The sequence below is a fragment of the Mauremys mutica genome, chromosome 3 (genome assembly GCF_020497125.1).
Source record: "Mauremys mutica isolate MM-2020 ecotype Southern chromosome 3, ASM2049712v1, whole genome shotgun sequence".
Taxonomy (NCBI): domain Eukaryota; kingdom Metazoa; phylum Chordata; order Testudines; family Geoemydidae; genus Mauremys; species Mauremys mutica.
In genome coordinates, this window is record NC_059074.1 from 134,639,914 (window position 1) to 134,653,413 (window position 13,500).

The 13,500-nt window shown below is 39.1% G+C and overlaps 1 protein-coding gene across 1 annotated transcript in view; it reads right to left on the reverse strand.

Moving 5' to 3' along the window:
* HEATR1 (HEAT repeat containing 1) overlaps positions 1 to 13,500 on the reverse strand; it is a 57,104-nt gene that overhangs the window by 3,689 nt on the left and 39,915 nt on the right. Inside the window, exons 30-42 of the mRNA XM_045008456.1 lie at positions 11,912 to 12,038; positions 10,164 to 10,327; positions 8,985 to 9,031; positions 7,974 to 8,097; positions 6,651 to 6,791; positions 6,119 to 6,411; positions 5,290 to 5,440; positions 4,435 to 4,593; positions 3,633 to 3,767; positions 3,231 to 3,335; positions 2,965 to 3,133; positions 1,793 to 1,947; positions 834 to 992 (exon numbers count right to left, since the gene is read on the reverse strand). Of these exons, the coding sequence (XP_044864391.1) occupies positions 834 to 992; positions 1,793 to 1,947; positions 2,965 to 3,133; positions 3,231 to 3,335; positions 3,633 to 3,767; positions 4,435 to 4,593; positions 5,290 to 5,440; positions 6,119 to 6,411; positions 6,651 to 6,791; positions 7,974 to 8,097; positions 8,985 to 9,031; positions 10,164 to 10,327; positions 11,912 to 12,038 (1,929 nt within the window). The remainder of the gene's footprint in view (positions 1 to 833; positions 993 to 1,792; positions 1,948 to 2,964; positions 3,134 to 3,230; positions 3,336 to 3,632; positions 3,768 to 4,434; positions 4,594 to 5,289; positions 5,441 to 6,118; positions 6,412 to 6,650; positions 6,792 to 7,973; positions 8,098 to 8,984; positions 9,032 to 10,163; positions 10,328 to 11,911; positions 12,039 to 13,500) is intronic.

Genomic DNA, 13,500 nt, shown 5'->3' on the forward strand with positions numbered 1-13,500 from the left:
TCATCCCCCCACACCCTAATCCTCTGCCCCAGCCCTGAGCGCCCCCACATCATGAACCCCTCATCCACAGCCCTCACCCCACACTCCAAATCTCTTCCCTAGCCCTGAGCCCCCTCGCATCATGAACCCCTCATCCACAGCCCTCACCCCACAGCCCAACCCTCTTCCCTAGCCCTGAGCCCCCTCCTGCATCATGTACCCCTCGCTCTCAGCCCCACAGCCCTCCTATCCCCAAACTCCGTCCCAAAGCCTGCACCCCCACCCCCTGCCGCAGCCTGGAGCCTGCATCGAGCACAGAGCCTGCATCCAGACCCCCTCCCCCACCCAAACTCCCTCCCAGAGCCTTAGGCAGTAAATCTAAGTGCGTGTTTTGTCCTTTGAGTGAGGTGCATTACTGAGTGTATATATTTATTAAAACTGCGCGCGCTTAGGGGAGGAGGTGGAGAAGAGACAGGGCAGGGGCGGGGCCTCATGGAAGGGGTGGATTGGGGGTGGGGCCAGGGGCAGCAAGGGGGCGTGTCAGTGATGCGGCCCTCGGGCCAATGCACTAGTCCTCATGCGGCCCTCGGGGTCATTTGAGTTTGAGACCCCTGCGTTAGTCCTTGGAAGCTGATGGACAATTGCCCATAATTATCTTCTGGCATCCACCCTGAATCTATTCCATTCACACTGTAATAAAGGACCATCTGCAATAATAATAATAATACCACCAGTGTGTTACCATAAAGAGCAAATTTCATGTCAAGCACTGACCCGGCCAACTGTAATCTGCTTTAGATGCACAGCAGTTTAAACACACACATATTCAACTAAGAGATAATCCAGCTTCATACCTTAGGTGATGTGTGCCTTGTCTTCAGCAGGATCTGGTAGTTTAGTGGTTTCCATAGAGAATCATCTGCCATTGCAATTGAAAACTGAGCTATACATGGAATCAGGTGCATGGTCACTCTTTCCTGGAAGTTCTCTTCTCCTCCAAGCATGTTTTCTAGCTGCAGGAGTAAAATGATCACAAAGCAAGTCAAACAGAAACGCCCAACTGTTTAACTGAGGCTTAAAAACACCCTGCTGCCCCCTCACCGCCCAACATCAGGTTAACGTTTTCTCAAAACACGAGTTCAAAGCCTAATGGAGTGAGATTCCAAAGGCCAAAGTATTAAGAAAGATAAACACCAGTATGATGAAAAATCTAAAAAGTTAAATTTAAAAATGTTGATTCCCGTAAAATCTTTTCAGCTATGAACTCCCTCTTCTGGGCTGAGGATTTAATGGGGGAGAAGACAGAAAAAGCCTTTTCATGCAGCAGTGACCCATCCAACTTGGATGTGGTGTTGGATGGCACCACAGAATATCTAATTGTGTGACAGTGGCAGATTAAAAGGTCTGAGCAAAGGAGAAGGAGCTGGAAACTCCTGAGCTTTGGGCAAGTCACTTAATCCTTCCAATACTCCAGTGAGGTAGGCAAGTATTAATTTCTCTCTTTTGTAGATGAGAAAACTGAGGTGCAGGGGTTATTTAGGTAACGTGTTGAAGTGCTTTGAAGACAAATACTAAAATAAATAATAATAATAATAATAATAATAATAATAATAATAATAATAACAACAACAACAACAATAATTACAATTATTGAAAATAAAATGGGAACAGGGAGAGATTAATCCAAAGAAGGTCAAATCCATGACCAATTACAAGGAATACAATCTGAATATTTAACAGTCAGCAATAAACCTTTTAAATGAAATGGGAATACAATACTTGGATAATCTCTTTTCAATGTACGTGTCAGTACCTGGTCAACTAGGGGCACCATCAAGGTTTCTGCTCTCTCTTTGCTTACAAAACGCTGGGTATCAAAGAGGAAGATTTTGTGCAAACAGTCAAGGAGGAACTGCAGCAATAAGCAGCTCTTTTCAGTGCTGTTCTCAGAGTCAAAGAAAGCTTCATCTGCATATGGGGAAAAGAAGGTGAGGAAAAACCATGAAGAAGCCACTTGCTCCACAACTGGCTAGAATGAAAGGAGAGATTACTTAGCAGCCAATGTTACCATCACTCTCTTTAAGAAATAAGCAGTAAATGGCGTATAGCCTGGATATCATGTGATTAAATCTAGTCCACATATCCCTATGAAATGCAAGGTGCAATATGGCCTTTTAGCTCTTTGCAGTTCAGAATATTGTTTAGTCTAATGCTGCTGGATGTGGCATACAGCTGGGGAAGAAGGAGAGCACACAGCTTGTGGGAAAGGTGCTAGAGATTAATTGAAGCACCTGACAATCAGTGCTACTGATGTACAAGCTGCCTAGGTATGGAAACATCCAGTTACCAATGCATTTGCTGGTTGCCTGAGTTCTGAAATGGGGAAGGGAAAATGAAACAAAACAGCAGCAGATATTTCATCAAGTAAGCTGAGGAGCGCAAGCCTGGCTGGTGTGTTGTATATGGCCATGTCAGGGGAGGCAATGAGTGAAACGCAAGAGAGCAGGGTCTTGAAATTGGCTTCACTCATCCCACAACTGCAACTTTGGCTCACTCCAAGAGAAATTTCACGAGTGGAATGACTTCCCTTAGTTGAAGAATATTCCTCTCTTTGGACTTCTGGCCCACCCCCATCCCCAACTAAAGACATCCTTTTGCATCCTCCCCAATGAGTACGCCACCTTGCTGTAAGATGCAAGAGAAAGCAGGAAGAAAAAGTGTGAGGGGACAGACAGCAAGCTTACAGTGATATAGTATTTCAACTGTTCCTTCTTTGATAACTATAAAAGCAGCAAAGAGTCCTGTGGCACCTTATAGATTAACAGACGTATTGCAGCATGAGCTTTCGTATTCACCCACGACAGCTCATGCTCCAATACGTCTGTTAGTCTATAAGGTTCCACAGGACTCTTTGCTGCTTTTACAGATCCAGACTAACACGGCTACCCCTCTGATACTTGATAACTATAGTAATTGGAAACCTACCAGTTTTGGAGATGTTAATCTGATTCAGGGTGTCAGCAAAAGGCTTCACTAAACTACCAGCAAACAGGCTGAAAAGACCCTTGAGTTTGTCTGCAATGCAATCGGCTAACCGGTAGAATGTCAACAGTCTGTCCTTTGAGGTGCCCTCTGATTTGGACCAATCATATAACTGAAAGAGAGAGAAATGAAGAGGTAAGTTTTTGCTACATTAATGCAGTTGTAAATTCAGATGTGCTAACACCAAAGGACTATGTTCAAATTCCTACCTTGAAGAAGAGGGGTCTGAAAGAAACCTCCGAAAGCTTCATGACCATGCTAATTAAACAGCTAATAATATGAGTCTCTGTTCTACCAACTTCCTCCAGATCATCCTAGAACAAGTGGAAGGTATAATTCAAAATCGATACAGTAAGATTCACAGCCTGACTAGCATCTTTTAACAAAGTCTGACTTTATGTTTAGGTCCAAGATACATTTGTGTAGCTAAAATTTTCTATTCACAAGCAGCAATCTCACTGCATGCCTCTCATAGCTGAATACACAATTTTCAAAGATACAGAAAATGCATTTAGCAGGAAACAACCTGATGCATTCTTATAAAGAACTACAATTAACATTGGTAGAAAACCACACCCATTCTTGCTCTTTAAGAATTGTCAGTACTCCACCTGTGAGTGCTCTGTTCTGAAGTCCAGGGCTTTCATAAAAAATGCTGTCAACTCAGACTGATGGGAGAGGAGCTGGTCTTTCTCCATAACTGCAATGTGCTCTTTAAGAATGTCCATAAGGGGACCCAAGCAGTTCTGTAAAAGGTCAAACAGAGACAGTTGTGTTAAAGAAGTCACATCCACAGATCAGATCAACTGAACTCCTTCCTCATTTTTTTTTTAATTAAATAAACACGTGACAATCATTGTCTTTAAATAAACATTCCCATTCACAATGTTGGAAACCCAAAATTTGCACCATTAAGAACTCAAAAGGTGTATCTGACTAAACAAAATAAATTTGATTTAACTGATTTTCATTATCCAAGCCAAGAGAAATAAAAAAGTTAACAAGGTGTAAATAACCCAGATTTTATAAAATTCTTTCATTTCTGGTAATCTAAGGCACTGTCAATAAAAAAGTGAAGACATGTTTGTTTACAGTTTATGACTTAAATAGGCAGTGTCCCTTTAAAGAGTCTTCTTTCCCTCTCCATCCTGGCAGCAAATCTTAAATGCCCAAGCATGAGGTAGTAGTGAGGCCCAGAGGAAAGCTGTAATTCCTAATGTACATCCCTAGCAAATAAATGAAAGCCTTTATGAACAGAATTGTCTCCCATGCTTGCCATGTAGCACGTGCATACTCTAGTCTGGTGGATCCCTCCCTGTTCTAACTTTTTTAGTTTAATATAAAAACGCATATTTAAACTATAATTACATTTCCATTCACTTTACTAATGAATGAAAAAAAAAAAATCATAACCTTCCAAGCATTTGCAAGTTCATTGTAACACTTGGTAATCGCTGGCAAGAGAACTCTGGGACCGAGCTGTGTAGCTAACATAGTTTTCAGTGATGATAAACGGAGATTAAGCTGGGATGAAGGACCCATTTCCACTGCAATCCTTTCCAAGCGAACGACCTATCAGAAAATACAAGAACAGAAAAAACAGTGAAACGAATCTTTCAAGAGCTGATTTCACAATAATCTCCTCCAGAAAAGTATTGTAGTCTAGGAACCAACAAAGAAATCACCTACTTAATTTTAAAAGTTTTATACTCAGTTTAATTAGCACTTGCAAAGCATTTTGGAAATGAGAAGCAATACATCAGTGTTAAGAACAAGTATTAAAAACAAAGAGCCATTGTAGTAGACTCATATTGGATTCTTGACCAGTTCAGCTGTCTGTTACTACTTTAAACAGTACAATTTATAAAGTTTGTATACAACTTTTTCTCCTTCAATACATGAAAACTGAAAAAGGGGATTCATCAGTGGAATAAGCAGAGGGTCATCACATCCATTTTATGTATAAAAACTGGAGTTGTTTTTTTAAATACATACATTTGATCAACTTACTGGTGCAGGAGAAAAACCCTCAAAATTCACATCCTACCTCCTAAAGTAGCAAGCTAAGTATCTGAAAGGTTGCAGGAGGGGAACACCAGCGGCATCATTCCATGACAATTTACTCAGTAGAAGCAATCAGGAGATTTCCCCCAACCACCCAGATGGCAAAATTCTCATTTTAATTCACTGCAAAATCCTGCATGACCTCCATAATTTGAGCTTCCTCATTCTTGCCCCCTCACCCATATTAAGACAGTGATGGCTCACCTGCAGCAAAGCATCCAACAGATAGGGACTAAGGAAGTGTGCTAGTGTTGCCACAACTTTCAGCAGCGCAGTCACCGCGCTGAGCAAGTAAATCTCATTGGAGACCAGCTCCTTTTTGTGTTTTAGTGTCTTCAGCAACGCTGGCATCAGCCTGCAAATAATCAAGTAAAAACATACAGAAAGGTAAATCCATTGTCAGTTGCAAATTTGGAGGCAAATTTCCAAATAGGCCTCAATCCAGCCTATAAAACTAAAGGCACAACTTCCATGTAGAAATTTTAGACATGCACAATTTCAGAGTCTATTTTTGAAAACCTGGCTTTCTGGGATTCACTTCTCTGTTCTATTTCTCAAAAAGTTGTGAAAAAAATTTGATTTATTTTAAGGCCCCACTACACTATGAAACTGATCATTCTTATCAAGGCTAAGGCATTCTTAAAAAGCTGTTTATTAAATGCCTGAGTCCCATACAAACAGAGTTGTATCATAGCTATTTTCCAACTGTGCTGAACAAGCTTTCTATGTTTTAAATACAGCCAGGCTTACAGTGGTAATACAGGCCATTTGACAGATTTTGCAAGAACTTCTGTGATTATTAAATGATTTGCAATTCTTACACAATTAGTGCATCATTTGCTTCAGAGTTCTCTCACTATAAGTACTCAGGAGGACTCTCGGGCATTGGGAAGCCTTTATCCATTTCCACAAAGCACACTGTGCACGTACAGACTGCCAATTAGTTTAACAAGAGTTTAAGACAGTCTTTCATAATACACGTCATCTGATGTAGTTCCTGCGGCAGTGAATCCTTTTATGAAAATGATGATACCTTGGAAGCAAAGGTACTGCTAGTGCTTTCAGTGTATAGGTGACCTCGGCTATACATAGCAAAGCACTTCCCATCACATTCCTTTCTTCCTTCCTCTCTGAAGAAATCAGGTCAATGCTGGCTTTCAGAACAGGCACAAAAGGCTCTGGATGGTCTGTGCCAAAACATTTGCACAGTAATTTGAGGCTGAACAAAGCAGTCTGCCTGTTGATGGCTTGCTCCTCTTCCTCTTCATTTATTTTGCGCTGTACAATAGTGATTAGCTCTGGAATTAGTTCTAAGAGCTGCCGAACCTAAGAGAACAAAAGAACACACAAATATGAAATTAAAAACCTAGCTAGGTTCAGATCCTGCAAGTTATCGTGGGTGGGTGGACCACATTTTGGAACTCAAAAGGTACACTGCTAATGCGAAACTCACATTTCCATCTGAAAATTCTACATCTGCCTTTACACACAACACCTCGTTTCTACATTAGCAGAAAGGTGCAAACAGTTTAAACAAAAAGAATGGGCTTAACCCTTTGCCTTACTTGGGCCTTCTGCCAACGTGTGCGCTGCTGCAATTTATTGTTCAAGAGATCCATTGCTTTACGTCTCACAGAAGGCAGCTGGTTGGTCATCAGTCCCCTAATGACAGGGATAAATGTCTGTGTCGGCAATAAGGCATTGACCTGTAAAAAACAACAGCAACAGAAATGTTCTTTCCTGTACTGCACCATCCAACCCCCCGCAAAAAGTAAAGAAGTGTGGACTTCCTGAGAGCAAAGAAGGGATCAGAAAAGAAGGGAAAGCATGTCCTGATAGTGCTTTGTTTGGGAAAGGAAAAGGAGAAAGTAAGTTCCTGCTACAATATTTAACTCTCATACCCTAACTGCTAGCCACCAATTAGGAAATAAATTACCTACTACTTGCTCTGCTTCATTTAACCCATGGATTCCTACACATTTTTCTTCCACTCCCGGCTGCAGTTGGCTAGATATTGCTCACCACCAAAATAATCCTTCTGACACTGCTCCATGCACATTGGCTAGGAGTTGTGAGACAACTAAGTTTCTAAGGGAAGAACATTCAGCACCAGTCACCCTGAGAACTGAGGAGACCTCTGATCCACAGCTCCACTATTGCTGCTATGGCACCAAGTCAACATAATATCTGTACTTCTGATTAAAAAAAAAAAAAAGACTTGAAAAAACACAGTATGGCTTGTCACTCCATTTAAATTCTTCTGGAGAAATATTAACTAACTAAAAGTCCACATTAAAAGTTGTAAACTAGAAAAAACACCAGAAGGCTATTTTCTTTCTGACAATATCTAGATGGCTGTTTCCAACCACCAGGATACTTAGCAGAAAAATGACCATCATTGAGTTTACTTCACTTCGTTTGCTCTGCCTAATACTACTACTAGCACTAGAAAATTAAAGTAACAATGCATCAGGTCCCAAATTGGTTGGTAAAGATTACTAATGAATTATGTAATATTAAACCACCAACAAAAAACCTTATACAAATCCAAAAATAAAATAATATATTCAGTGTACTTTTGTAGCCATGATGGTCCCAGGATATCTGCAAGACAAGGTGGATGAGGTATTATCTTTTATTGAGCCAACTTCTGTTGGCGAGAGAGACAAGCTTTCAAGTGTACAGACCTGAAGAAGAGCTCTGTGTAAGCTCGAAAGCTCGTCTCTCTCACCAACAGAAGTTGGTCCAACAAAGATATTACCTCACCCACCTTCTCCCACAAAAAATAAAATGTAACAAATGTTATAATCATGATTTAAAAAAAAAAAAAAAAAAGAAAAAGGAAGGAAGGAAAAGCAAAGCCAGCAAGTGGAGTAATGAAAACTCACTTTATCTAGCATATCGTAAGACTTATTGAGCAGAGCCCTCCAAAACTTTGCTGTTGGCTTGTCTGCATTTTCTTCCACTGAGTGTGCCACAACATTTATGTAGCGAAGAACTTCTTCTAATAATCTAGATGGAGAAACATCTTTTAATGAATAACATTTACAAAGTGATTTTATTCCTGGAGGGCAGGAAATTTCACAGACAATAATGAGGGTTAATAAAATGCCCAGTACAGAAAACTATTTACATTAGATCTAGATATTAAAATACAAAAAATGGCTAGGAAATAGTTCAAGTTGAGCACACATATTAAAAGGAGTCCATCTAGTCCTCCAACCATTTATCCTCATTTCCAAAAAATAATAATTCTGGGCAGAACCTCGGGAAATGTATGAAAGCCTGGAACCAGGTAAGAGGTGCAGCACTTCACTTGTGCCATACATCCCTTCTTTTCTTACTGTCCTCCCATGCAAGTTACACCTCCCTCAAAAAACCTAAATTTTGCTGCACTGAAACATCTACTACATTCAGCTCTTTTAAATTACATCTGTGATGACTAATACTCCCATTCTGACAAAAGGGCTTTCATCGATAAGGGATTTTTTTTCTGGGAGTGAAGGAGCAACACGTGTTTTGGTTAGAAGAATTTCAGATACAATTTCAAATTTTTAGAGACCCTCTTATCATGGCAGCTACATGCTCATGTAAACACATGAAGCCAATGCAATAAAGTCAATACATGGAGTCACGCAAAGCAGACAATTAATTTTTAAAAAAGCACTTCACTTGTCAAGAATAAACAAAACAAAAAATCAGACAACAGTTAAACCAACTGAAAAACAACCTGCTTGGTGTTTCACTAGAGAGAAACATTAAAGAAAATCCTTTTTGTATTTATGCTCCCCAAATATTTTTTCAAACACTATGAAGAGATCCCACGTAGCAACATCCTTAACTTGTAACGAACATAAGATGTTTATAGGGGTTTTTTCCTTTTTTTTTTTGGTGTGTACCTCTGCTCCAGCTCCTGTAGCCCTTCAGCTCCATCACATTCAATTATCTGATTAACAACAAAAACAAAAAACAAAGAGTTGTTAGGACTGTATTACAGTAACACACTGGAGTTGCTTCCATGAAGGATATGTTAACATTTCAAGTACAATTTTTCCGCAGCTGTAATTTAGCCAGAAAAAAAAATTAGTGACAGAATGAAATCCAAGAAACTCAACTAAAGATTGTTGTAACATTTTTATAGTACATTTATTGCTGATGAATGACACTGGATTACCACCTCAGGTAACTGAAGTCCTCATGGAAAGCACAGGATTGGCATCTGCAGTGCAAGCTTGCCTCATACTATTCTATCAATATGTTTCAAACCTGAGATGGAGGGATCACTTCTAAAAAGAGGAGTTGAGTTTCCATGGCCTTTCAGGCCTTGGCCTCTCTGCTGAGACTACCAGTCAAAGTGCCCAGCCTACTAATACCAATTGCAAAGGCGGATTTGTGATCGGACACTTATCCACTAGAAAGAGACAGACCACTGACACATTTCACGTAAGCCACCAAACTGTAGTCAGATCAATTGAAAAATACTACAAACTAGGGCTGGATTTGAATCAGTGACCCATAGGTGAAAAATGTCACAACTCATCAGTTCTCTGCTGAGCCACCCGGTTCTCCTAAACTGTTTTAAAAAAACCTTTTTTGATTCTTTACGATTTAATAGTATAATTTTTCATCCCTGACTTAGAGTTTTACCAGATTCCAACACTATATGAATTCACAAAATTCCAACACTATAACTCAAAAGATACCTTATAATATATAATTCCAAACCAAACAACAAAAGGTACTTTGGAGTTATAATGCTGGAACCTGGTGAATCCAGATAGTGTGATATCAATCAGTTATTGAGGCTATTTGCCATTGACTTCACTGTGGCCAGGATTTACCCTGTCTTTTACCTAATGTTCAATCATGCAGGCTAAGTCTCTTTGTAGGAGAACTAGAAAGGAAAAAGAGAAACCCCCAAAAGTCCCCCCAAACTTTTACTAACAACAAATTGCAAAAAGGCTTCAGAACTGTGTAAAAGCCAGTCAGCCGCCAAATATACTTCAGAAAGCTAAAAGAACAGATGTGCTCAGAATGAAAAGAAAACCAAACCACTTGACAAAAAAAATCTGCATTACCTTTTCCACAAAACTTTGAGAAGCCAAAAGCTGTGCCATGAAGGAGACAGATAAAAATTTAAAATGTCGCAGTTGTTTGCCGGAGTGAGACTCCACATTAAAAAGCTGCACTTCTTCATCTTGTGTTTTCGTCTTGCGTGTTAATTTTTTCGGTCCAGGATCATCTGATAAAACATTCCCCCCTCCAAAAAATTATTTTTTCAGCCATAACTAAGAAAAAAGCTTTTGATTGCCAATTACAACATTTTATTTCAGTTTTAGTAAGTTAAAGGGCAAATAAGTACTGCATTGTTCAGTAGTTCAGGTAAACTTGGGTAACTGAGATTTAGGGTCCAATCCTACAGTCCTCACAATGGCAAAATCCCCACGGACTTCAACAGGAATTTTGCTTTTGCAAGAATGGAAGGATCAGGCTCAAAAGAGTCTTCCATATTTTTCAATACATTCTCTTACAAAATGCCATCTGAAACTCATCAGTTTTCTCTCCCCACTAGGTTAATTTTTTCGTCATCACAGTGATTCTAAACAATAGGCAAGCCAAGAGCTCAAGCAGAATAGCAGGAGCACTGTTCTGAACTCCAGTCAGCTAGCCCTATTCATTTTGCAAAAGTCCCAGAATCATCCCTGTATTAAGTCAGAAGCAAGACACTAAAATACAGGAGAGGGAAACATGTCTCCATTTCATTAACTTCTAATACAAATATTAAGATTTTGTCTGATTCTTTCTGTATTGTAAATTGTATATATTTTATCTTTTCTTTTGTGTCTTCTGAAAAAGCTATATGGGAAATGGGCCACGAATAGGATGGCACCAAGGAGGCAGAGGGGGCTGGGTCACAAAATTCTAGACTGAGCATATTTGGAGACGTTGCTATCAGGCCTGTCCAGTCTCCCTTTGCTGAAAAGAGTCACGTAAACATCAACATCAAGGAAGGGAAACTCCTTACAACACTTAAAAAATTGATTTTTTTTTTAAAGTATCAAAACATACTTAATGGGTGCCTCCACCAGAAACCTGCACTTTAAAAAAATCCATTAAAATTTTGAGTTAAGTCCCTGTATTTTTTTTTTTTTGCTTTAAAGAACAGCCTTATAAAACAAGCATATGCTATATTATACCTCAGGGGTTGGCAACCTTTCAGAAGTGATGTGCCGAGTCTTCATTTATTCACTCTAATTTAAGGTTTCGTGTGCCGGTAATACCTTCAAAAAACGTTAAAATGTCTCTTTCTATAAGTCTAGAATATATAACTAAACTATTATTGTATGTAAAGTAAATAAGGTTTTTAAAATGTTTAAGAAGCTTTATTTAAAATTAAATTAATATGCAGAGCCCCCCGGACTGGTGGCCAGGACCCGGGCAGTGTGAATGCCACTGAAAAATCAGCTCGTGTGCCACCTTTGGCACACGTGCCATAGGTTGCCTACCCCTGTTATACATGCTATGTTCTATACACTAATTATTATGGGCGGTCCCTTTTTATTTTAAACTAAACTACTTTGGAGAATCTTACTGTATTCTATGAATGAAAAGTACTATTAGGCCCTGAATGCTAATTCAAAGTATTCTGAAATGAATTTTTTTGGCACAAAAAAGGTACATACTTCTCAACTGTAGTTCTAACGGAATAAGAGGGAGAGAGATGCAATTAAGGTAATCCTGCAGCCCAAAACCTTGAACAACAGAAGTAACATTAAGGTTCACAAGCATCTGTTGGTTCTGCAGAGCAAGTCTGTTTTGTGGTTACCTTCTTTGTTCTCTGGCAGTTTTGTTAAGTACTGGATTATTTTCATCAAGCTCTGGAATTGATATTGAACACTAAACGCACAACAAACAGAAATCCAAAATTCAATGTCCGTTTCCAAAACAGCATCCTGTTTAGGGATTAGAGAGAGAAAATATTTATTTCAAGAACTAAAAATCAGAGAAAAAAATGTTTGTTGCTGAATGTGTATGAATGTATGGTGCTAGGGAATGTTGCTGGATATGATAACAGCAGCAGCAAGATGTATTGGTGGACTCATGTCCCCTGTGAATGGACAGAGATCAACAGCTCAGTCCACATACTAAAGACTACTGAAAAGCCGTACTGTGGTAATGACTATGGCTTACCACTAACTTCACTATTTCAGATCTAGCTGATCAACAGTGAAACGCTCCACAATATTCCACTAAAAATCCTCTAACCTAGTTAGCGTTCACCTGAAAAAATTATTTGAGGTAGAAAAAACAAATCTTTTTTGCTACTGCATCAGTCAGTTTGGTAGGGTGTTTTTTGTTGTCGTCTGTCTTTTTTAAGCCCAAAGAGAAAGCTATATTTCTAGAGCCAAAGATTAAAAGGGGACATTAGATTTGATTTTTCCATCCCACAGAGATGGCCAGAACTGGCACATGAGAATAGAACCTCAAAAAATATCAGCTAAACAAGAGCAAAAATAAGATGATTTTTACAGCACAGGACTAAACCTTTTCCGATTTTTGACAGGTACCATGTAATGAGTATCAGAATTAACCTCTAAATGCATCAGAAAAGTAGTCACTAGGAACTTTATTGTATTTGCTGATTTTTGCACAAAAGAAGAAAAAAAATCTCCTCAAAAGCCTAACTTGGTCTTTAAAACAAACAAAGCAAAAAATATGGGCCCAACTGAGCCAAAGACTGGAGTACCACATGCACTGCAACCTAGGCAGGGCTGAATTTGGCCCAACAGGTTATGAAATATTACGATAGCTATGCTATTAACGTTGCATGAGATAATTAAAACTGAAAGTTGTAATCTACCTAACTTTCCCCCATGAATGCTGTTTGAATAATTTCAGTATGTCACTCAGCCTGGACAAAGAAACTAGACTGATCTATTTCACTTTCTAGATACCCTGCAATAGCAAAGTGCTGTTGCATTTGGGTTCACAACGTGGTTGGCGACTGTGAATTGAAAAACCTCCATTTATAAAAAAAAATGTAATCGCCTCCTTTAAAAAAATAAAAATAAACAGCCTAAATTTTGAGCCTAAACTATTTTAACAGTCTCCCTTTAACAATTTCCATGAAGATCCTGGCTACACTACAAAAACACATACATTTCTGTGATATAATATGGTTTATTCCTGCCTATGTGGAAGAATAAAATCCACACCAGAGAATCTCATTTCAGTAAGACACACAGGCAAGGAAAAAATGTTTTAACACATAATTACTTAGACTGTAAGCAATTTGGGGCAGGGACTGCCTTTTTGTTATGTCTGTACGACACCTAGCACAACGGGTTGCACTCTATGATTGGGGCTCCTCAGTTTTACTACAATACACATAATAAACATTATCCTCATGTTTTG